Source organism: Maniola hyperantus, chromosome Z (assembly GCF_902806685.2).
Source record: "Maniola hyperantus chromosome Z, iAphHyp1.2, whole genome shotgun sequence".
NCBI classification, from domain to species: domain Eukaryota; kingdom Metazoa; phylum Arthropoda; class Insecta; order Lepidoptera; family Nymphalidae; genus Maniola; species Maniola hyperantus.
In genome coordinates, this window is record NC_048564.1 from 8,728,438 (window position 1) to 8,752,600 (window position 24,163).

General features: G+C 38.6%; 1 protein-coding gene and 1 pseudogene across 3 annotated transcripts in view; one reads left to right on the top strand and one right to left on the bottom strand.

Moving 5' to 3' along the window:
- The window catches only part of LOC117995522 (uncharacterized), a 40,893-nt gene that overhangs the window by 9,354 nt on the left and 7,376 nt on the right, over nt 1-24,163 (top strand). For 2 of the 3 annotated variants that reach the window (XM_034983528.2, XM_069508998.1), the window contains exons 2-10: nt 3,908-4,102; nt 8,985-9,197; nt 13,128-13,560; nt 16,682-16,893; nt 17,133-17,309; nt 18,830-19,009; nt 20,930-21,109; nt 21,198-21,547; nt 22,365-22,555. In XM_034983528.2, the coding sequence (XP_034839419.1) occupies nt 3,908-4,102; nt 8,985-9,197; nt 13,128-13,560; nt 16,682-16,893; nt 17,133-17,309; nt 18,830-19,009; nt 20,930-21,109; nt 21,198-21,547; nt 22,365-22,555 (2,131 nt within the window). The remainder of the gene's footprint in view (nt 1-3,907; nt 4,103-8,984; nt 9,198-13,127; nt 13,561-16,681; nt 16,894-17,132; nt 17,310-18,829; nt 19,010-20,929; nt 21,110-21,197; nt 21,548-22,364; nt 22,556-24,163) is intronic. The other variant, XM_069508999.1, reaches the window with a different exon arrangement.
- LOC117995526 (uncharacterized) lies at nt 2,220-3,693 on the bottom strand (annotated as a pseudogene).

The window sequence follows — 24,163 nt, forward strand, 5'->3', positions numbered from 1 at the left end:
CACTTGTTTAATACTACCCTTTGATAAGCAATCAAGTTGTGCGTTGTTGAACCTCCCAGTCTCTTGAGGAAAGTCCCAGCTCTAATTCAACCAAATTAAAAAAAAAGGTAGCTCAGCTTAATGTTATTAATATTATCATCATTTTGTGATAAGCGACAAAGATCAAACGCTGGCTGACAACGTGTTCCGCTTAGTACAATATTGTTGAACAAGGAAGTCAACTTATTGTTTACACATGCTAGGTAGGTATCTACCGAGCGTTAACCTCTCTTATAGCTACCTACTAAAATGCATAACGCAACTGTTCCACCGTTAACGAAATTGGAGATTGGTAGGTATGACCTGTTTAACATAGGTACTTCGAGTATTTTTATATAATTATTTTATAATAAAATACCACAGTCAATTTTAGATTTGCCTTTACACGAGTATGCTCCTAAAAAAGAAAATTATGCAATCGAAGATTTTGTGAACGATAAAAAATCTTGGATTTGAACGCTCCAGCAAAGCATGGGGATGTAATTGCTTATACAATACGATAGAATATTATTTTAAATTGGACATTTGAAAAGAGCAACTGCCGAGTTTCTTGCTGGTTCTTCTTGGTAAGAACGGCATTCCAAAAGTTTATTTGAATAAAAATGTGTGAACCTAGTTGAATAAAATAATATATAGATTTATTTAGTCAATAACCGATCACCTTTTTGTATCGTATCGCATCTATAAGTACGCGACAGGTCAAGGTGGCAATCGGGGAGCGAACGCCCCGCATACCCGCACAGCCCCCGCGCTAACCCGGTGCGGGCGAGCGCGGGTGACGTGCGGGTGTGCGGGGTGTCCTCGCGCCTCATACCCCGATTTCCATCTCGACCTGTCGTGTACTACGTATCACATTAATACTACATAATATTATAGGTATTGGGGTTGAGTTAGAATCGAAGCCACAAAACGACGCAGTTATTTCGTTAGTTTATTTTTCTTCTTAGGGTGCTAAAACTTATTTACTTATCTTATAGCTCTTATGGACTAAGAACCAGGGCGTGCCAGACCTTCGTTATTTTATAAAAGCTGAAAATTACTACTACTACTTTGACGTATTTTTTTTACACCTTTATTACCTGTTATCTCCCAAGGCCACCATGCTCCAAACTTCATAGTCGCTGATCGTTACTCCCTGTGTTGAGGTCTGGAGACGCTACGCAGAGAAACTTTCAGCATTTATAAAGTAACGAAGTTCTGGCACGCGTTGGCTCTCTGTCTCTCTCTATTAAGCTTATCTAGCTTGATTACTCATTTTGGCTGAAATCAAACGGAAGCAATGCGATTTTTCTGAAATGTTTTCACAATAGACTATTGTGAAAACATTTCAGAAAATATCTTAATTCTTTGAAACCATCCAACCGATGTGCCCCATACCGGTCTCATTAGAAAGGCAATAATGCGAAAATGGGTTTTTCAGCGTAGTAGCATACGCCGGGAATCCGCTAGTAGTTTTATACATACACACAGGCACACTACAACTATTCATTAGGACGATTGTAAATCTATAATTTCAGCATTCTTGTATTTTTATAAAAAAAGAATACACTATCAATTACGGCTGCAATCAAGAATAATCGTACTAAACACATTGGTTCTTAAACAGTGGTGTTTTGAGTTGAAAATGGTGGAAAATTCAATTTGGCGACTGTGAAATTAAGTTTGTTTGTGTTGTTTGTTTCCCGTGAAACGAGGGCCGCGCCGATGTCGGGTCACAACTCACCACGCTTTCTTAGTCTTAGTAATCGTCGTCTGTTTGCTTCGAAATGAACGGCTGCGACTAAGTGCAGTTATTATGATGCTATTATTGTGTGTCGATTCCGTACCACTCACCGTTTTGTTCGCACAGTAATATTGGTCTAAGATCCCGCATTAGAAATATCTACCCTCATCTGTTATAGTTCTTGCATTTCACGGGGGCGAGTGGCTCATGCTTGCGTTTAAGTCGTATCGGTATAAGGTAGTTACACTAAATGTGTGCGTTTGAGAGCGCTTGCTCGCGACTGATTGGTCCGTCATGCACGCATACTTACACAAAGTCCATGTATGCGACGTAACCACAAGTAAATTTCACTCGCCTTCGTAAATTGCAAGAACTGTATTTAATCGTGATAAAGAATATATGCTACACCTACGTCCTAGAAAGAACCTACCTTCCAAATTTCGAGTTTGTAGGCTTTATAGTTTCTGAGATTTCGTGATTAGTCAGTCAGTCAGTCAGTGAGTGAGTGGTATTTCTCTTTTATATATTTAGATTTAATTTAATAATGATATTGGATAGAAGCTTCAAGGGTATCGTAGAACTAAATGTTTGATATTAATTACATCTTGATAACACGTTCATTTAAAAAAAGGGCTTAACAAAGAGACATACTGACGGATGGACGGACACGAAGTCATCCTATAAGGGTTAAACAAATTCTAATTCTAAAAAAGAAAAATCTAATTGTTTACTTTAAAACCTCGAAATTTATCAATTTTACCTTTATTTCAACTAGATCGAAGAGTAAATTAGGTCAGTTACGTATGCGTTGTGATAAATTTAAGGATCGCTGTAAGAAATAGCTCGAGCAGAAGTACCACAGATGCTAGGACACTTAGGAACACTTTAGCAGTGACTTGGCGCTTGAGCATCACGCCAAGTGCTGCCAAAAGCTCGGCTAAGACGTGAGTGAGATCCCCGGCTTTCTGCCATCTTCTCCAGATAGCTGCAGCATTGACCGCCAGCATTGTCCCACCAGTGGCACGTAGATAGACCTGAAAGCAATATCCGCCGATGTGAACACAGCGAAACCGCTACACTCAGCGAAACGTTATTGAATTGCGAAACATCAGGGAAACGCCAAGGTTTAAACTAATCCACCTCTTTAAAAATGAGATGAATTGAGACGTTTTCAAGCCGCAAGGCTTGCATGTGAAGTGGTGCCGAGGCGTGTTTTCTTATCAGTTTAAACTCTGATTATGTTTGCAATGAAAACACAATCAGATTGCGCGCCCAAGCGTGGACGCTCCGCTTATCCCCCTAAATATACTTCCAAGGGTGAATGCTCAGAAACGCGAAATCATCTATAGATAAATAGAAAAAAAACAATAAATTTTGGGGTTCTCCATACTTAGAACTGAAACTCAACTTTTTTTCATCAAACCCATACGTGTGGGGTATCTATGGATGGGTCTTCAAAAATTATAGTGAGGTTTCTAATATAATTTTTTTCTAAACTCAATAGTTTGCGCGAGTGACACTTCCAAAGTGGTAAAATATGTGTGCGCGAGTCTGATTCGCACTTGGCCGGTTTTTATTTACTCGTGTTCATGAGTATTCACCCTAGGGGAATTTTTCGAGGAGATAAACTACCTGTAAGGCTGCTTCACCACAATTTTGTATTCCAGCACACAATGCCAGCCCCGATACTGCGATACAATAAGCCACTAACAAACCTCCGGTCACAGAATATTCCTACCGAAATACTTTCACAGATCGAAGGTGCAAGGTCAGCAGCGCTACTAAGATCATGAGCGTTATTAAGCGTAGACCTAGAGCGGAGCGAGACCAATAATTAATCTATGGCGTAGACCTAACATGAGGCCTCGCGAGTTGCCTAATTGTATGGCTTTGTACTCGTAACTCACTAACACCACTCCACTATGCGCCATAATTATTGTGAACTATTTACTTTTAAAAAAAAAATGATATTATTACGGATTTATATTTACTTTGCTCACTGCTTGACTTTCGATGACTTTTGTCACAGTTCACGACAGTTACGAAACTTGCCTTGTAACAAAACCTCTAGGTTTCACCTACCTACACCTGTGCCTACACTGGCTAGTATTGATTGAATTTTGAAATTATTTTTTTTACTTCCAGTTATCCCGACTTTAGTTGGAGCATCATGCAGATATCCGGGCTCACCTGCGCATTCGCGCGTTACCTTCTCCGACGATCAACTCACAGAAGGAACCATAGCATCTTATGCGTGCGAGCAAGGTTTCGAACTTCTTGGCCCGTCAAGAAGAATTTGTGATGCCAGTCGCTGGATTCCTGATGGCGTTCCATTTTGCGGTAAGTGGTTCTAGTCTCGCACTACTCACACAAAGTTCTTACTACACACAGAATCTTTACTATCAGGGTCTGGTTCTAAAAGTCGTAGATATTCCTCCATCCTCTAAAAGGATAAAAAGTAGCCAGGTCTTGAACAATTTCTACGTAAAAAACACTTCGATCAGTTGCTCAGTTGCAGCGTGATTGAAACAAACTAACAAAAACATACTTTCGCATTTATAATGTGGGTTGTTATGCCGCTATGGCAGTGATAACGATAAAAAGCCTTATTTTGATTGGTCATTGCTGAGTTGTTACGACAAGTACCATAATCCATCGCGCTCGCTGCGCGATTTCCGCACGAAGACGTCGCGTTACTTCTGCTGACCCACTTTTACTTTCTTTGCCGAGAAATCACTTCACATGAGCCGTGAATGATGTCGAAAAAGCGGAAGATTCATTGTAGATCACTCCCACGGCTCTCTCCGCTCGGAAAGTTGCGTGCGGTCATATTACGCACTTGGTGATTAATGTATCGATTAAAAATGACAATAATAACGTAATTCAAACTATGTGTAACCAAAAACCAAAAGCTACAAGTAGGTACAGTCAATGGCCCACTAGTTGACTATTTAAGCGTTTTTAGCTAAATGACACAATATATTATTTATTGTACTTCTCAGTATGAAATATTACGGTAGATTAGTGCTGATATATATTATCATAAAACTAACGTCCTTGTACCTAAATTTTTTTTAGTTTATCCCTTGCAGAATAAAAAAATCAAATTTAAATATTAACCCCAGTCCCCAGTATAATGCATAAATTTAACTTCTCACGCACCATTTTAACTTGTGTGTTTGTTGTTGTGTGTCACCATGTGACAACTGTCGTGTCAAAAGTACGATTTTATAAAGACGGATCGTACTTTTGGCATGAAATTTGACACAAAGTTAAAATGGCGCGTGTGGAGTTATTTTTAACGAATTATACCTGACTATGGTGGGTAGGTGAGTAGGTACCATGTGAGTATCTTGGCGCGTGAAACTGTGCATGTACGAATCGCGCACGACCACACAAAAAATGCAAACGAATACGGCCATCGATGTATACAGCTATTTATTGCTTTTAAAAACATAAATTAGGTAGGTAGGCACTTGAACACGTTAAATTGTAATATTTTATTAACAAAAAAGGTTTTTAAAATCCTTAATTTTTTTTTAATGAGTAACTAGTAATAATCTCAGGGAATTGGGAAAATTGCAAGCATGGCTTTTCCTGTCTATATGATGTTATACTTTACTATTATTATTTATTTTTACGACATACTCCTACTCTATCGTTTAACATAATAAAATTCTATACAACCGTAACCCATATTTTTTTAAAGAATATTAGCCATGTTAATGAATATAAAAGCCATGACTAATATTCCCCTTTCCTCTCCAACTAAGCGTAAAGCTTGTGCTAGGTGCTAGGTACGACAATAGTGCAACGGGCGGGGTTTGAACCGTCGACCTTTCGGTTTTCAGTCCACTCCTGTACCCGTTGAGCTATTGAGGCTCTAAATTTATCAAAAATCGTTCACACGTATGCTTTATGCAGCATTTTTATCACAGATAACTAAACAAAATTAAACGCCTCTGGAACTTGCGGATTTTCATTAAATCTAAGATTAATTTACATAATTATTCTAGGTTATATGCAATTTATAATTGTGAAACTAAAGAAAACCGCCCAAGTGCGAGTCAGGCTCGCGCACCGAGGTTCCGCTTTACAGTTTTTCGAAATTTTGCACGTTAAATCAAAAACTATGATGCATAAAAATAAATAAAATCTGTTTTAGAATGCATACTTAGGTGGAAGCCCTTTTATATGTGACCCCACTTGATATAGCTATCTTTTTAAAAATTGAAAATACCAATTATTAGTTCATGACCACAATTTTATTTTTTTGTGTGATGTAACCACAAATTCACGGTTTTCAGATTTTTCCCTTATGTCTGCTAGAAGACCTACCTACCTGCCAAATTTCATGATTCTAGGTCAAGGGGAAGTACCCTGTATGTTTCTTGACAGACAGACAGACACCCACTTTTGACTTTTTCAATTTTAATTTTATAAAATAAATTCTAAAAGTGGGTTACTTACTACCTACTTAAAAATATTTTTTCTACGTTTATGTCTTCTATATTTTTTAACTTATTTTGAAATAGGTAGGTACTATATAAGTAATCAGCTGAAAAATGTTGACAACCATAGGCTCGGCTAGCAGCGCTGCCCGCGAACTGGCGATTGGCGGCCAATGTCCAACTTATTGACCCATATAAATGAAACTAGTTTGCCAGCTCAAGTTGATGAGACTTCCATTCTTACATCTTTCGTTACGATGGGCTTGTTTACATCTGTATTGAACATGTAGAGAAAGTTTCTTAACATAGATTATTTATTTTTATTAATTAAGTTTATTAAATAGAGAATCTGTTTTCAATCAGAATCTTTTGAGGTTCAATCTTTCTACACCGATATATAAGTTCTTACTTTTATCGTAGTAGGTATCTAAGAACTAAATGATGTCCGCGACTTTTCCCACGTGGATTTAGGCGTTCGCGAACTGAGTCCCTGTGAAAAAGGACCCCGAATAGTTTCGAAACTAAAGCCGGTTTCTCCTACATGTACCTACAATTTTGGGATTATTTCAATTTGTACATTTCCATACAAAACAATCCAACAATAAAAAAGAAATCCCGTGAGAATTTTTTCATTTTCTGGGATAAAAAGTAGTCTACGTCCGTCCCCGGGATGTAAGTTAACTCCGTACCAAATTTCATCAAAATCGCTTAAACTGTTCATGTTGGGCCGTGAAAAGCTACCAGACAAACAGACAAACACACGTCCGCATTTATAATATTATAAGTATGGATTCGACTTATTTCTTCGGTCTCTACAAAACAATTGTTTGCCTAAATATACACATTTAAATTGGACTAGCTGATCTGCCCGGCTTCGCTCGAATTAAATTTCTCCCGAGCAAAGCCGGGCAGATGAGTAGTCCAGTCTCATTTTCCATTTCAATGGTTTTTAATATTATTATTAATTAACATAACATAACATAACAGTTTAAAGTTTAATTGGTTTTAGAAATAATCCCGGCCTTACATGCACACATACGGATCGAATACATAACTTCGTTTTTTGAAGTCGGGTATTAATATTATATATTATAAGTAATATTATATTTTAGCCTATTTGACTTCTGTATAAAGTAGCTTTCTAACATTAAAAGAATAAGACCTCTGGCCTTCCGTAATCGATTAAATAGGTATATCTTTGTATGCGATAGCGGCTAACATATTAGATTAACGGTTCGATCAGTGTCAGTGTCACGGCACTGAGCTTGACCTGGTCAACAACAGGTGTCAAGACAAGCGAGAAGCGTGCGACGTCTTACTACAGCCACTTGTCGAGCGAGTCTCAAGCATCTAGAGCGTAAGCGACACTATGTGACAACCTACACGGATTTATCAGACGTACGGCAGTGCCTCCGCCAAGACGAGCCAAACTAAAGGACGGGGCGCTACGTACCTTTTCTGGAAGCGTTTCGTATTTTCGGATCGTCATAGCTTCCGTCTGGATGACGCTAGAAAGCTAAAATTTTCAGAATAAAGTTTTCTTAACAAATTTATTAAATATACCAAACCAAGTATCAATTTTCTAGCTTTTATGGTTTCAGATATATTGATATCTGAAATACGTCGATTTCGTGACTCACTGATGATCATAAGAAAATCCGCTAGGGTACTTCTTGAAGTCCTAGAAGACTGAAATTTGGTGTGTAGGCTAGGAATTGCATATAAACAATAGGAAAATTAAGAAATCAAAAAAAGTCCCCCACCACACCCTCGTATGGGGAAGCATATCTGTAAAGTCTGTCGCTAGAATGCTGAAATTTTAAACAATCGTGAGTGATATCCATTATAAATAAAACTAATACCAGCTGGACTCAGGTGATTAATCACATGTACCAACTGGTATTAGTTATATTGTAACCGGCAACCTCCTGCCAAACGCCCTTAAAGTTAAGTTTAAGGGTGTCTGGTAAAAGGTTGCCACGATACAAAGTGTCTGGAAATGCGTGACATGATTTCTAATACTATTCCGAAGAAAATATTAAAAAAATTGACTTTCTACTTTGACGTAAGATTTTTTACACTTTTATTAATTATTACCTGTTATGTCCCAAACCACCATGATCCAAACTTCATAGTCACCGATCGTTCCTCCCTGTGTTGGGGACAATATGCAGAGAAACTTTCAGCTTTTATAAAATAACTAAGGTCTGGCACGCACTGGCTCTCACTCTAATACCTACTTATTATAGTCCAGGTGAGCCTGCATTTCAACTTCGACTGCCTACTATCAGATGAGTTCACAGTAGCAGCTAACTTGTGTCTGAATAAAAAAACACAAAACATTCAAGGTAGAAAACCATGCGATACACGTAGAGCATAAATACATTACGATTATTGATGTTGGAAGCATGATTATGATAGAGAAAATATTATCAAAATCAGTTTCATTGGTCTTTAAGATAATTGCGCACACACACATAATCGAGCGAATACATAATCTCCTTTTCGTTTAAAAATAGGTAAAAACAAACATTTATTAAAAAATAGCTGAAGCCCGCGACTTCGTACGCGTGGATTAAAGTTTTTAAAAATCCTGTGGGAACTCTTAAATTTTCCGGGATAAAAAGTAGCTTATGTCCTTCCCCGGGTTGCAAGCTACCTCTGTACCAAATTTTGTCAAAATCGGTTGAACGGTTGAGCCGTGAAAAGCTAGCAGACAGACAGACAGACACACTTTCGCATTTATAATATTAGTATGGATTTATTTCCAGTGATCAATGTCGCTGCCGGAAAAGCGCCCATGCAAATCTCTACAGACGAGGGTGCAGTGCCTCAAAGGGCCTTGGACGGCAGCACGGCATCCAGCTTCAGCGCGGAAACCTGCACCCTCTCTAAGATAGAACGTGCCCCATGGTGGTATGTCAATCTTCTGGAGCCCTACATGGTACAACTCGTCAGACTCGACTTCGGGAAGCCTTGTTGTGGTGAGTTGTTTTTTTTTTTTTTTTTTTTTCTAGATTTTTGTAGAGGGTTTGTTTACAACCTAAACATGTCACCCTCATAGGAGCAAACATTTCATTATGTTCTAACTTCTAAGATTTGAGTACGTTTTATACAGCTTGCACAGTGCTCTGGCCTCCTTAGACAAAGGGAGGGCCAAAACACTGTTACAAGTACCCACATCTCTCAAATCAATATTAAACCTTGGTGAGTTGTTTTGAAAACTATAAAACACCCGCTGTCCAAGTCCCACCTTTAATCTTTGTAGTACCTATTCTTCTTTCTTTACAACCTCTCCCACTGCTAAGGGTCGCTGTTAGAGACAAATAGATAGTAAGTAGATATATTATAATGTTCATCTCTAAGTGCACCCCTGTCCACTACTTATCTTTTTACTATTACGCGCTAGGGTTGTTAGCCCAGACAGCGGGGTGCCACACCAGGGGCTTCACGTACAACAGACGGCTACGATCGTTGAACGTGAGACCCATGGTGCGGAAAAGAGACCCAGGAAGAAAGAAGAAGAAGAGAAGTATGTCCAGCTGTGGACGTCTGTTGTTTCAGACAACAACGACAAATATCCTAGCAACAATAGGTCAAGCGTGGGTTAAGTTTGTCATTACAACGGTTTATAAGCATAATATTAAATAGCTGAGCACCGTGTTCACTGCGTGTCTACCAAGATCAGTCTGTCAGTTTGTCTTTCTCGACCTAAATGTGCAACGGTGCTCGAATTCACTCCGCAGGCCTTATCTTACTAATTGAACTCTCCACGCGTCGTACATTTTGCATGTCAAAGCAAGTGCTTATTGACGTCTTTAAAAGTTTAGTGAATTATTATTCTATACTAGCTGATACCCGCGCCCTCGTACACGTGGATTAAGAGTTTTGAAATCCTTTGGGAACTCTTTATTTTCCGGATAAAAGTAGCCTATGTCACATTTCAGGTCTTTAACTATTTATTACCATGAAAAAAATTAAGGTCTAACCAACAAATAAACACACTTCCGCATTTATTATATGGGAAGTGATGATTTTGCCGGCAGAACGCATGGACAAATGTTTTTAAAAACCCCGCCAAGATCGCTCCTCGCGTAGTCTTTCTATGCCGACTTGCAAAACTCTCGTAAAAATCGGGTTATTGGCTGTTTGAAGATGAGCCTAGGCGAACTGACAAAAAAACGATTGTCTGGGTTTTGATAACGTAGGTAAATAAATTAGTTCAATGAAAAGTAACTAGATATTTCAGAATTAAAGACAAACACTTAATTAAGTAATTTCATTTACTTTTCTTTATGGCTTTTAGTACTAGGTACCGCACAATGTAGTTCGCTAATGTTACGTGGAATGCAAGAGTCACAGAGCCACCATCTTCTATCTTCTTCTCTAAAATATAAAAATGAAACACTAAATGTGTTGCTCATCGCCAATCTCGAGAACAGCTGAATCGATTTCGCTAATTCTTTTTTTATAATATTCCTTGAAGTACGAGGATGGTTCTTACGGAGAGAAAAATTTAAAAGATTTGAATCGACTGTTAGCTAGTTTATTAAAAAATTATGGCACTATCTTACAGTTGCATCAAAGTAAAGGAATTTTCTATTTGATTGATTGACAACATTCGTTGCTACACCAGAAGACTCGCGCTTCACGTTTTACAAAAACACTAAGGACAGACAAGACGAGGAGTCGGAATCACATTTCATCTTATGCATTAGATTTTTGTGGACTTGATGATATCACTACCCATATTATAAATGCGAAAGTGTTTGTTCGTTGGTTTATCGGTTTGTCCTTCAATCAAGTCACAACAGATCGACGTGATTTTTTGCATAGCTATAGTTCAAGACCTGAGAATTGACATAAGCTAATCCTGGAAAATTAAAAGTTCCCACATCGCTGCTGTCTGTTTACAACTTTTTGACAGTTTATAATGTTGCTAAATATCAATTTATTAAAGTAACGATAGGTACTTACAATTTTTCGCTGGCATTACACAGGCCCACAGGCCGCAATGCGCTTTGTAGCCACGGTTTCTACCTGAGTCACCAACTGTCACCAAATGGAAGTGCGCTGAGGCTTTGCAGCTTTCCACGAATACATTCATATTTCTAATCCTTATTATTTAGGCACATAATTGTGTAAAATTACGATACATTTGCGGCCAAGCCTCAGTAACTACTAACGATTAGGTAAATACCTTCCAGTGAAAGTTATGATAGCGTCAGAGAAAATATAGTTTTAATATAGTAAGTAAGTTTTAATATTTTAATACGGACTATGAGCCTGGATTCATTGGCGTTATAAGGTAGGTAGGTTATATCAATTATTTGTAATAATTGAACTTTCAAGTACATTTAGTGCGATAAATTAAGTAAAATATATTATAAATAGTAATTCGCCCCGTATCATAGAAATAATATTTTTAGTAAGACTGATAGGACATACTTTGATGTCTATGCCACGAATTAAGACCTCGCGTGACATCGCGTTCTAGGTATAGTCCGCGACAGGTCGAGATGGCAATCGGGGAGGGAACGCCCCGCAAAGCCCCCGCGCTAACCCGGTGCGGACGAGCGCGGGTGACGTGCGGGTGTGCGGGGCATCCCCCCGCCTCTTGACTGATCTCGACCTGTCGCGTACCATACACGTAGCATCACTTGCCCCTCTGACCTGTACTAATACAAGTACGCTGGACCAGCGATTGCCAACCTGTAGGTATTTTTAGTAAGCAACTTGATTTTTGCCATTTTGGCGGTGATAGCAGAGTGAGCGTCATATAAACGTACCTACTCGAACATCGACAAATGACAAGATATGGTCAAAACTTTTACGGTTTACAAACCAAATAAATCAGCACCACCGTCCACCTCTTAGAAAGTAATTAACGACCCGTTTGAAATCCAGATGTCACTAGGTTGCATTGGTGCATAAGCACCAATGAGTCGGTGCCATTTTGTTTGTTCAATAACCCTGTCCATACGAAGGAATGTATAAGTCAATGTACTCGAAACTAAATGTTAGTGATGAGCCATCTGTCAACATAGTGTCAACACGAAAAACATTTGACACAAAGTGTCATTTTCAGTTCCGTTCCGCTCGGTTAGGCGCTTTGAATCGGCGCAAAAATAACAATCATTTGTATGGCACACCTCTTCCAGCGTATACTGGTATAATGTCTATTTCAGTGCTAACAAACCTGAGTATTAAGCGAAAGTAAATTTTATGTCCACAATTGCTTCTTGCACCCGTCAAGTACATTTTTTTATAACTTTTATATAATTATCCTTGGGCTATTTATAGATTTTCATATGTTTTTAAATTTGTAGAGATATAAAATTTATTAATTCTATAAAAAAAATATAATTAAAAAAAAAGGAACGAGCCGAATTGAGAACCACCTCCTTTTCAGTCAGTCAACAGTCAGTTAAATAAAATAAGAAAAAAAATTGTATAAATTATGTTCACTAATTCAGAAGTTATAAGTCGCTAATAGACGAACGGACAGACATACAAGAGCAAATTCACCCAAGTAGACTTGGAGATGCACTTCACTCGGTTAAACCATATCCATTCTCCACACTTATATGTATTATAAATGCGAAAGTGTCTCTGACTGTCTGTCTGTGTCTGTCTGCTAGCTTTTCACGGCCCAACAGTTCAACCGATTCTTATGAAATTTGATACAGAGTTAGCAGCTAACATCCTAGGGAAGGACATAGGATACTTTTATCCCGGAAAATTATAGAGTTCCCACGGGATTTACAGAAAAACCTAAATCCACGCGGACGAAGTAACGAGCATCATCTAGTATGATAATAAATATAAACGATAATATTATATTAAACAATATTTTCAGCATAAAATATGTAGAAGCAAACTAAAAACCGAAATATTAATGTTTTTTTTGTCAGGATGGAAAACTCCAGCAAAGATAGAAGTGCGAGTTGGCAACAATCGACCCGATCTTGGAACAAACCCAATCTGCAACCGGTTCATCGGTTTCCCCGAAGAAGGACAGCCGCTATTTCTACCCTGCAATCCCCCTATGCCGGGCGCTTTTGTCAGTGTTCATTTGGAAGCCACTGTTCCAAGTCAGCTCTCTATCTGTGAAGCGTTCGTGTACACGGATCAGGCGTTGCCAATAGAAAGATGCCCTCAATTCCGGGACCAACCACCCGGCAGCACTGCGACGTACAATGGCAAATGTTATATTTTCTATGATCGGCAACCTGCCAGCTTCCAAGATGCTCTCACAGTTTGTCAGTCAAGAGGAGGCACGTTGGTAGTTGAAAGTAATCCAGCCCTACAAGGCTTCATAAGCTGGGAACTTTGGAGACGACATAGGTGAGTAAAAGATGCAATTGTTAAAGCTATGCGCATTTCAATTCACCATTTATCCAACCTAAGTTACCTAAGTAGTTATTTTGTTCACATGTTGACTGTAGATTTACTACGTATGAGGCTAAGGTACCTACATATTTTACAATATTGTTCGATTTAGGCTTATTGTAGCACTTACAAAAATCAATCGGTAGATATGGTACAATTAGGGCTATCAAATATTATGCTAACGTTATAGGTACTTACAAAAACACTACTCTATCGCACACATTTTGTTAATCAGTAAATAAGACAGATCTGGCACTATTGCTAAAAGGGAATATCTCACATAGCTGCCATCTCAAGGGAAGTTAGAACTGATATATTTTTTTTTCGCAGTATCGAATGAAAATATGACTTTGACTGAAATAATACCGTAACCCCTTTGTGTATAAAACTTTGAACGAAAATACGAAATTGGTTTTATGTCAATGGAATAAAACTGGTTTTTCTTCTAATGGTCATGTAAAAAATGCGTATTTTGGGGAAACTTCGCGACTTTTTTGTATGGAGCCAAATTGTGCCAATCGTGTTTTGGCTCTCGTAATTGACTAAAAAATATCTTTAATTTTTGTAATATTAAAAAAAAATTAACAAATTTGTAGTTTTTGAGGCCAAAACTTGATTCTTTGAACATACGAAATGTGTCTCAACACCGCTTTTGGGACGCATTTCACCTTTTATTATTACTATTATTTTATCCAGCAGATTGAGAAATGTCAAACAAAACCGATAAGACTTAGCTTGCGAATTTGTTGATAAATCTATAGTGTTGCGAATGTTGTCCCAGACTGCGTAATGTTGTGATGATGATGATTGATGGCATGACGAAAAGTGGGTAAACTGAGATTGTTTTTGTAACAATCAATAGGTAAAAGAAGTCTGTCAAAAACAGTATCTTAAAGTCATTTGCGTGCGCAGGGTAAAGCTTCTGCCAAAGCTCAACGGTTGCGGGAGCGGACAGAAATTTGAAAAGTTGGCGTTCCAAACCCCACCCGTTGAACTATTGTCGTACCCACTCTTAACACATGCTTTACGCTTAGTTTGAGGGCAATAGGGAAGAATATTAGTCATTATTAATATGGGTAATAAGGTAAATGGGACGAGTTGAGGCTATTAATCGCGGTGACAGAAGGGCTGGCTCATTTTTTGCGCAGCGGATCAGCCTGGCTGTCCAGCGCGGAAATGCAGCCAGTATTCTTGGCACCATTCCACGCGGTCATGATTTATATAGTAATTAGATAAGGCTAGCTTTAAGTTTTATTGTATTAAAAAAAAAAAAAACCAAATACCGTCAAAAAAAAAAAAAAAAAAAAAGGAACGATAACTTTGATGATCCGAAGAATGGCCAGCCAGCTAATGTAGTAATACGTAGGTACTACTTGTGTACTAGAGTGCTATGTGCAGGTATTAACTATTTACGTATTTTCTTTTGACAGTAAAATATAAAATCATATCTATTGTGATACAGTTAGAAAGGAAAAATCAGCGTAACTAGGTATTAGTTGAACGATCCATTACAAATTCGCTACGCGAACCAGAGCGCGGTGATTTGAGTCAATTTCTGGTCCCATCTTCTACTTGAATGTTACGTTTTAGTCCGTTATAGTGATTGGACGCCATGCGGCAACGGGATCATTCATATTATCGACTGAATTGTATAGAAAACGGGGTGACAATACTTAACAGTAGATAGATAGAGTGATATACAAGTATCTATCTACATATAAACGATGAGCATAACAAAGCTCAGAGTCACTCAGTGGGTGATAGAGAGAGATGCTTGAAGTTTGTCTACTCGATCAAATCAGAAATGAGGAGTTATGTAGGCGAACCTGAGTACTAACCGACATAGCTCAGCGGGTTGCGAAGCTGAAGTGGCAAGGGGCAGGGCACATAGTTCGTGTAAAGCTACAAGAAACCTAGTATGTAGACGTCTACCTATTGACGATGAAGTCGAATCCATGCACTATAATATTATTTTCAATAAACTTGTACATATTATGACGATTCCTAAGAAAGGTTTTAAATATTGCTTTTGCGAATGTAAAAATTTGATTTTGCTGATTGTGCTGTTTCTTCATTATTTGTATCGAAAACATTCTAAGAAGCCACCACCTTCATTGAATTATAATAACACATACCTACGCAATATGTGTTGCATCTCAGAATCAGCACAAACTCTTATTTCAAAATCAGATAGGTACCTACCTACCTACTTGTTGCGAAAGTAATTAGAAATTATCTCACAGCCCATCTTTGGTCCAGAATTAAGCGTGGATCTCCTCTTAGAAAGAAAATGGTTTAGGTCACAGTCCACCACGCTAGTTAAGTGCAGATTGAGCAGAGACTCCACACACTTATGATGCCGGTTTCTTCACGTACGCATATCTGCTAGTTTGTGTCGACGACCAAATTATAGGTATCATTTAAAGGTACCTACGTAAAAACATTAGGTGCTCACGTTTCTTAAAGTCTAAATGCTGATTTTTGAGATGTTTTACAGAATATTGTAAGTAAATAATTTCAATACTGCCAGATACGTCCCGTCAGCGGTAATTGCCGCCAGACCCGTTAAAATTCGTACTTGCTCATAGTCCGAGTCGTAATTTTTATACATATTATGATACCTATATAGGAAATATACCTTCAAAAAAAATAAGCACTCAGACTTTAAGAATAATAAGTAATGTTTTAAGACACTTTAGCAGCTGATACATTTAAATTAGACGTTGGCACAAGTTAGCAAATATGCGTACGTTAAAGGTACATAATACTATTTATATCCATGCTTCTCAGAAAATAAGTAACGTCTGGCGGCCCTGCGATCTTGAACCATTATACATAGTATTATAAAATAGAATATTGTCATTGTTTATAGTATGCGACAGGTCGAGATGGCAATCGGGGTATGAGGCGGGGGGGGACCCCGAGTACCCGCACAGCGCGCGCGTTCGCCCGCACTGGGCAAGCGCGGGGGCTGCGTGGATGTGCGGGGCGTTCCCACCCCGATTGGCATCTCGACCTGTCGCGTATATACATAGCTTAAGACTTGATGATTGACGTAGTACTATGTGATTGGTAGGAGCGATAGTAGCAGTCAATACTGGATTGGGGCCGTCCGTGACCTAGAAGAGCCAAATAACTGGAAGTGGGTGAATAGTGATACACTCATCAAGTTGACGTTCTGGAAGGACCTTGTATGGCGCGAGAACTGCGCAATGTTCGATGGCAGTAAAGAATGGCTCTGGTCTGACGTCAACTGCGACTCCAGATTGAACTATATTTGTCAACACCGTAAGTGCATTTTACATCTTTGCGAAGCGAATTACTTAAAGCAATGCGATTGTGCTCGGCACTTTGTATTTATTTATACTGTAACTTACTCATGAAAAAAACTACAAGTTTTTATTTACATTGCGAATGTATTTTAAATTATTCTGTATTTTAATCCTGTCCAATTATAGATATGAATCTATACGGTAGGTATAGAAAATCTTGTTACGTATTGATAAAAAGTTTGACACCTATTCCAGAACCTAAAGCATGTGGTAGGCCAGAACAACCACCTAACTCGACGATGTCTACAGAACACTTCCAAGTTGGGGCGACTGTGGAATACTCCTGTGACGAAGGGCACCTGCTGGTCGGGCCTACTGTGAGGACATGCTTGGATACGGGATTCTACGACGAATACCCGCCTCTTTGTCAAAGTAAGCATTATTTATATTAGCTACATATCAATATTTCTAAATTTCCTCTGCACAGTGGAAATATAATATAAGTAGTAGGTATTACCTAAACATAAGTGAGTGTTGAATACTATAAGTACATATAATATGTGCCAGAGAGTGATATAGGATTCCTGCATTCAATTCAATGTTGAATGCAGGTTTCATGAAAAAATTATTGATCAATAGAAGTTTATGTATATCTAGTTTTTTTGATATTAACAATAAATCTCTTCAAACAAAGTTAGTTTTGCGGATCGTTTACAAAAGTGATTCTTGCCGTTTTACTTCTTCTTAGTAAGGAATCCTCGTTGCACATGTCTGACTCGCACTTGGCCGGTTTTTTAAAGTCAAAATCAAATCATCATTATCATAATATTGTCGTGTAGTTTTCTATTGCAAAATAGATTCAGAGGCGCGCTTGCCATCGCCTGCCGGTGGCAAGCGCCGGCGGCTTCTCTAGCGGCTTTCTCATAGTTAAGCCGCCGGCAGTGCCGCTGGGCTGTGTGGATTCACCATTAGAACCGTTTATCAAATTGGCATTCAGCCAATCACGATCCGTGTCTTTTCGAGAATGCTAGTCGGCGGAAGGCAGGTGGAACAAAGTGACGTCTAATAGTAATGTGTGGCGTCCGTCGAATTTTTGGAGCGACTCACCCAGCGCGAGTGCATCTAGTCTCACTACTATATTTATTTATTATCAACCCGAAACTTTTCAAAAATCTAACGATATCTAACTATTAACTTATAGCCTCAATAGCTCAACGATTAGAGGAGCGGACTGAAAATCTGAAGGGTTACCGATTCAAACCCCACCCGTTGCACTATTGTCGTACCTAGTCCTAGCACAAGCTTAACGCTTAATTGAAAAAAAAGGGCTAACATTCTTTAAAAAAAACTGCCGCTTAATTTTAGATCGATAATCTAAAAACTAAATACCAAACGAAATAATGTGGCTAATTCCATTGTACACAATCTCTAAACTAAACTAAAATGGCACGTCTAAATCTATTGCTATCCCTTTCATAATGTTGCTTGCGGAAAAGGATAGCATTAGATTTAGACCTGTTAATTTAGTTTAGTTTAGAGATTGTGTACTAGAGAATCGGCCCCAATAATAATCTAAACGATGGGGATTGAAAATAAGAGAAACCATAATATTTTATAAATAAACGGAATGTTAAATTTTGTATAATTTCTTGACTCTCTTAGGTATTGACTACAATATTATAATTTATATACCTACTCGTACTTAATCTATAATGCGTATATATTAATGTTTAAAAAATTAAAACTCTACTGACTAACACCACATTATCAAAAATATTGATTAAAATAATCCGTTTAAAAATTAGGGTATGATCAAAACTGTTTTGTTAAACTACACTGCACTCAGTGCGTTCCGTTCAGGTAAACAAACAAAGAACCTCGCGTGAATGCCTAAAGTTGCTCAGTTTTCCCAGGAATAAACTCTCTTAACAAATGTGTGTTTGTGTACACAGGAATAGAATGCGGACGCCCCGCGGAGATAAAACACGGCAGTTACAAACTGATCAACGTATCGGTGTCATACCTTTCGCACGTGCAATATGAATGCGAGCCCGGCTACGAGATGGTGGGTCGATCGCGCCTCGTGTGCGACATTGATGAACGGTGGAACGGTCCGCCACCGCGGTGTGACGGTAACTATCACCGACAATACAGTAATGCTGTGGAATTGCTTCCTGACTTCTTTTATTTCTTCTCTCTCTAGAAATTTCTCAAGTTCCTAAGTCGTGGAATGATGTAAAGGTACAGCCAGTACCTAAAAATGGTAGTTAAGCTGATCCGGCCCATTTCAGAACAATTGCTATCACTATTTTCTATAAAATTACATAATATTACTACGTATTGTATACGATAAGAGTATGAAAAAGTACTGAACAGCAAGCTCCTAGCGTTTCTGAAAGAAATCAATCTACTGTAAGATTGCCAGTGCAGCTTTTGGAAAAGTCGACCTACACGGGATCTTTTTGTATATCCCTTGAATACTTGGGAAGCAGCCATTGAGAAACGCGACGAGGCCTTGCCGATCTCTCAACATCCTCGGGTCTGGCATGGCAGTCTTCACAGTACCTATAAGTTCTCGGCGTATGGTATCTCACTAATTTTTGCTACTAGATATCTGATTTTCATAGTGAGAAGTTATTTCGGATGGTTTTTGACGGCTGCTCGTCTGACCTAATAGCTGTCAGTGCTGGTGTTCCTCGGGAGTCTGTCCTTTCTGAAACACTATGTCTGCTTTACATCAGCGATATCCTAAAACCCGGTATCTTTGAAGAGATTTATGTCTAACTAGCTTATGCTCGCGACTGTCGTCCGCGTGGACTACACAAATTTCAAACTTCTATTTCACCCCTTTAGGGGGTTGAATTTTCAAAAATCCTTTCTTACCGGATGTCTACGTCATAATAGCTATCTGCATGCCAAATTTCAGCCCGATCCGTCCAGTAGTTTGAGCTGTGTGTGTAGTGAAATAGATCAGTCACTCAGTCAGTCACCTTTTCCTTTTATATAATATATAATCCGTTATACAAATCCGTTTCGTTTAGATACATAAACTTCTTAGGTATAAACATCTCACTCAATTTCGGAAAATGTATCGTGACAAAGGCCAAAAAGCTGCCTGAAAGCTTGGTATCCTGAACAAGGTCAACCGGTAATTCGCAACAGAACAACACCCTACACCAGGCTCTGGTTCGTCGTGGCATGGAGTATTAGACTTCATAGATCACCACGCTCGAAGAATTGTTGGTGGTCGAACTAACACGGGTGAAATTGCTCATGTGCAACGTTAACGTAATGGCGTTTGCCTATATTTATCCTCTATCGGCTATACTTTGGAGAGTGTGCTCAGGAGCATCACACCCTTCTTTCTCCTTCACCGTTCTTAATAGCTTAAAAATCGTGAGCGTTACTCGCACGAAATGTTTTTGTTCAACATTTGATAGCAGATATGTTGAACAAAACAGTTTCCTGCTTGCCTCCTGCCATATATATAACTTTAGAAAAGCGCGTACCATCCAATAAGTATATATCCTCTATATAAGTAGCTTCTGCCCACGACTTCGCCGTACATGTAATATTATTAATTATGGCCTGCCTACAGCACTCTGGGAAAGCTTTCTACCAGTGAAAGAATTTTCAGGATGTGATCACTAGTTCTAGAGATTACTCCTTCAAACTTACAAACTTCACCTGTTAAAATATTACTTTACCTGTTTTATTATGTTCAAATCTTTCTACTAGTTGCTTCTTTTTGACACCTACTTACAGTACGCGGCCGAAAGTAATGTAGGTACATCGGCCTTGGATGACATCGGCCTTTAGAATGACATTTCGGCTTTGTAGAGCGATGTCTCTGTCACTCATACCTATATGACGTTTTGTCGGTCTCAACGATTTGCTCGGTCAAACGCTCTACAAATCTGCTATCTCTTTCTAAAGGTCGATGTACATTACTTTCGGCCGCGTACTGTATGTCTTTCGCTAGCGATAAGTGTCTTGTCTAAAATCTTCCCTCCTGACTTTGGCAAAATATAAAAGCCTATCGTTGCCTACAGTTGTGCAATGCGAGCAGCCGCCGATTATCTCGAACGGACACGTGACAGTCTCAAATAATGCATCGGTGTTCGGCGCAATAGCGGAGTACACTTGCTCCAATGGCTTTCAATTGCGCGGCGCACGCAAGATCAAATGCCTCGATTCCGGCCTGTGGGACAAAGCCGTGCCACATTGTGACCGTGAGTCCTTTTCATTCTTATCCTGATCTACTAGTTAGTCATTAACAAACAGTGAAATAGACCAATAATATTGTTTTTGTTTCACCAGCTGTGGAGCGAATATCGAAAACTTCCACCACAACGACCACTACTACTACGAGCACTACACAACGACCGTCAACTAATCCTACTTTAATACCACACGCACCCACAACTCCGCGCTTTGCCCTTTCCACCAAGCCAAGGACACAGAGGCCAGTTAAATCACCTGCCCCTTCCGTAGCTCCAGACCCTCCTTCAACTCGAAGACCCCGTCCAAGAGTTACAACAACGGAACGCCCCACTAATAAGAGCTCTGAAATATCACATACGAGAAAAATCAACGTGCCAGATTCTCAAGGCTCACCCACTAGTCATGTTCCGCATATCATTGTGGCGAGTCATTCGAGAGAAAACCAGGTTAGTCGAATAAAAATATAATCAAGTACTTACTAGTTACTAAACAAACAAATATGTAGTAGCGGTTTTTTAATTTGACTTATTACTTAGAACTCTATATGCTGTTTTATGACGATCATTACCCTTATTATAAATGAGAAAGTGTGTTTGTTTGTTGGCTTGTTGGTTTGTCCTTCAATCACGTCGCAACGGAGCAACGGATCGACGTTATTTTGCATGGGTATACTTTAAGACCTGGAGAGTGACATAGGCTACTTTTTATTCCGGAAAATGTAAAACCTAAATCCACGCGTACGAAGTTGTGGGCATCAGTTATTAAGTAATAATTATTTCATGTAAATTTTTACATTTTAAGACTATTCTACATCAATTGATATAGGTAGGATACACTTGAGATTTACCATATTAGGTAATTACTTTTATATCTATCCATTTAATTAAGCAATCTTGCCTTTTAACGCCTTATTTTACATCACTGTGGTTTCACAATTAATTATAATTATCGACTAAACAATATTTTAACTATTGCTGTATATTAGAACATAACCTCTGTCTTTATTTGGATGTCTACATGAGAATGTGTCCGCGGCCCGCGGTTCTGCTTCTTTTGCCCAGAGCTGTTTACAATAATAACATTAAAGAACAAGGAAGAATGAAATGGGTACCCGTAAGACTAGTCAGGTAATCTAAGTAGGCTAACAATCCCACTTCTGATACCATATTATAGTACATATTATTTAAAAGCCATTTTTGAGTAGGGTGTAGTTTTAGTAGTAAAATTCTTTATGATAAATATATATAATTGTTTTTTTTTCAGATCTTAGACATAGGTAATAATATCAGTTCGAAGCAGACGCCCCGAACGAATGCACCGCTGCCAGTCGATGGCGACCGGCGAGAGAAGGGTGCGGTACGGCATAACATCGCTGCTGTGGTCGGCATTACGGCCGTGGCAGCTCTCATTGTTCTGATACCGATAATCGCCACCATCATATTTATATTTAGAAGGTGAGTTTCAATAAAGTACCTTAGACTAGACTAGAGTTATACGTTATGCTAAATATAAAACCACCCAAACATGTCATCATGCATAAAAACAACACGTCCTTCGAAATAATATGATACTTACAGTGGCTTAAGCTGGGAAAAAGCTGAAAATAAATGCTACATAGATGATTACCTACCTAAGTAATCTTTTTTTATCAACGTGCGATGTTATCGGTCAGCCCAAGGTATGGAAGTACCTTAAAATATAAATGCTGAATTATTATTGTACTCTTTATAGGGACAGGCTTCCTTGATATTCGAGGTGCTTATATTTAGTATTATTATTATAATTTTAAGTAATTTATGAACTCTGAAAGTAATATAAAAATAGTACTTATACAAAACACTTACTTTATCGTTGCCAACATGCATAAATAGTATCATAGGTCGATTTGTAACTATACTCAGTTCCAGTTTATTTTCTTGGTAAACATCTTGAGTTGGCTGTTTTCTATAAGCTATAGGTTCCTATTTAAACTGTGTGCAAAGTCCTGTCGTACGAGATGATAGTACCTAATGAAGAATGCCTACACTCAGCGGTGACCGCAAGAGAGCAAAGGCGCCGGTTCGCGAGCTCCCGTCGCGTTGGTACACGCTGCTGGCGTTGCCGTTTCCCGACCAGCAGGTCGGAAGGCGCGAGTTCGTCCGCGCGCATCGTCACACGCATCGCGCAGGACATTTCTCCAACCCTTTATAACCAGTGCGTTTATATTTTAAGGTACCGCACGCGGCTGACATGGTGGCTGATTCTATAGGATTTCTAAGTCTATAAACTTGCACATCTTCTATCGAACATATAAAATAGTATCACAGTACCGTGACTGACTTACGAACAACGCACGACCTAAATCGGTGGACCTGATGTCAATATTGTCCTTAAGTACCCTGAGGACGTACCTAGTAAGGAAGGATTTTAAAAAATCCAACGAGATTTTTGCGATAAAGTTGCGGGAATAAGTTAGTTTTTAGGGTTCCGTACTTACCAAAAAAAGAAACCCTTATAGTTCGACCTCGTCCGTCTCTCCGTTGTCATACTTGGTTATTAAAGTAACCACTAAGAAATCATTTAAAAGCCTTCATTTGCATTTTACTTATTCTTAAATAGACTCGCAATCGGCCGGTTTAAAATAGAGACATCATATACTTACGTACAATAATTTGTTGTTCTCGGCTTCACTTGCGTCCACATTGCACATCTACATATTCGATAAATAAAATATGAATGTGTTTGCATCAGTACCCTTATTATCGTACTAGGTACGTACGTATTACCCTACGTAGGTAAAATCTATATGTATGGTAGCACTTATTCCAAGAATAGTTGAAATCAGATCTAATAAATTAATCAACGTTTTTAATGGAACTCTTATTACATATTTTGTTTGTTTATTTAACCATTTTATGGCACCATGCACGATAGGTATCTTACATTATTGTTTGAAGAAAGAGAGTAGGTAGTGTAGCAATATCATCTCATAGTAAGTACTTTTATATAATATGTTATGGTAGATACCTAGGTATTTCATAGAGATTGTTCTGCCACCAAAGTAATAACTTACATTAAATAAT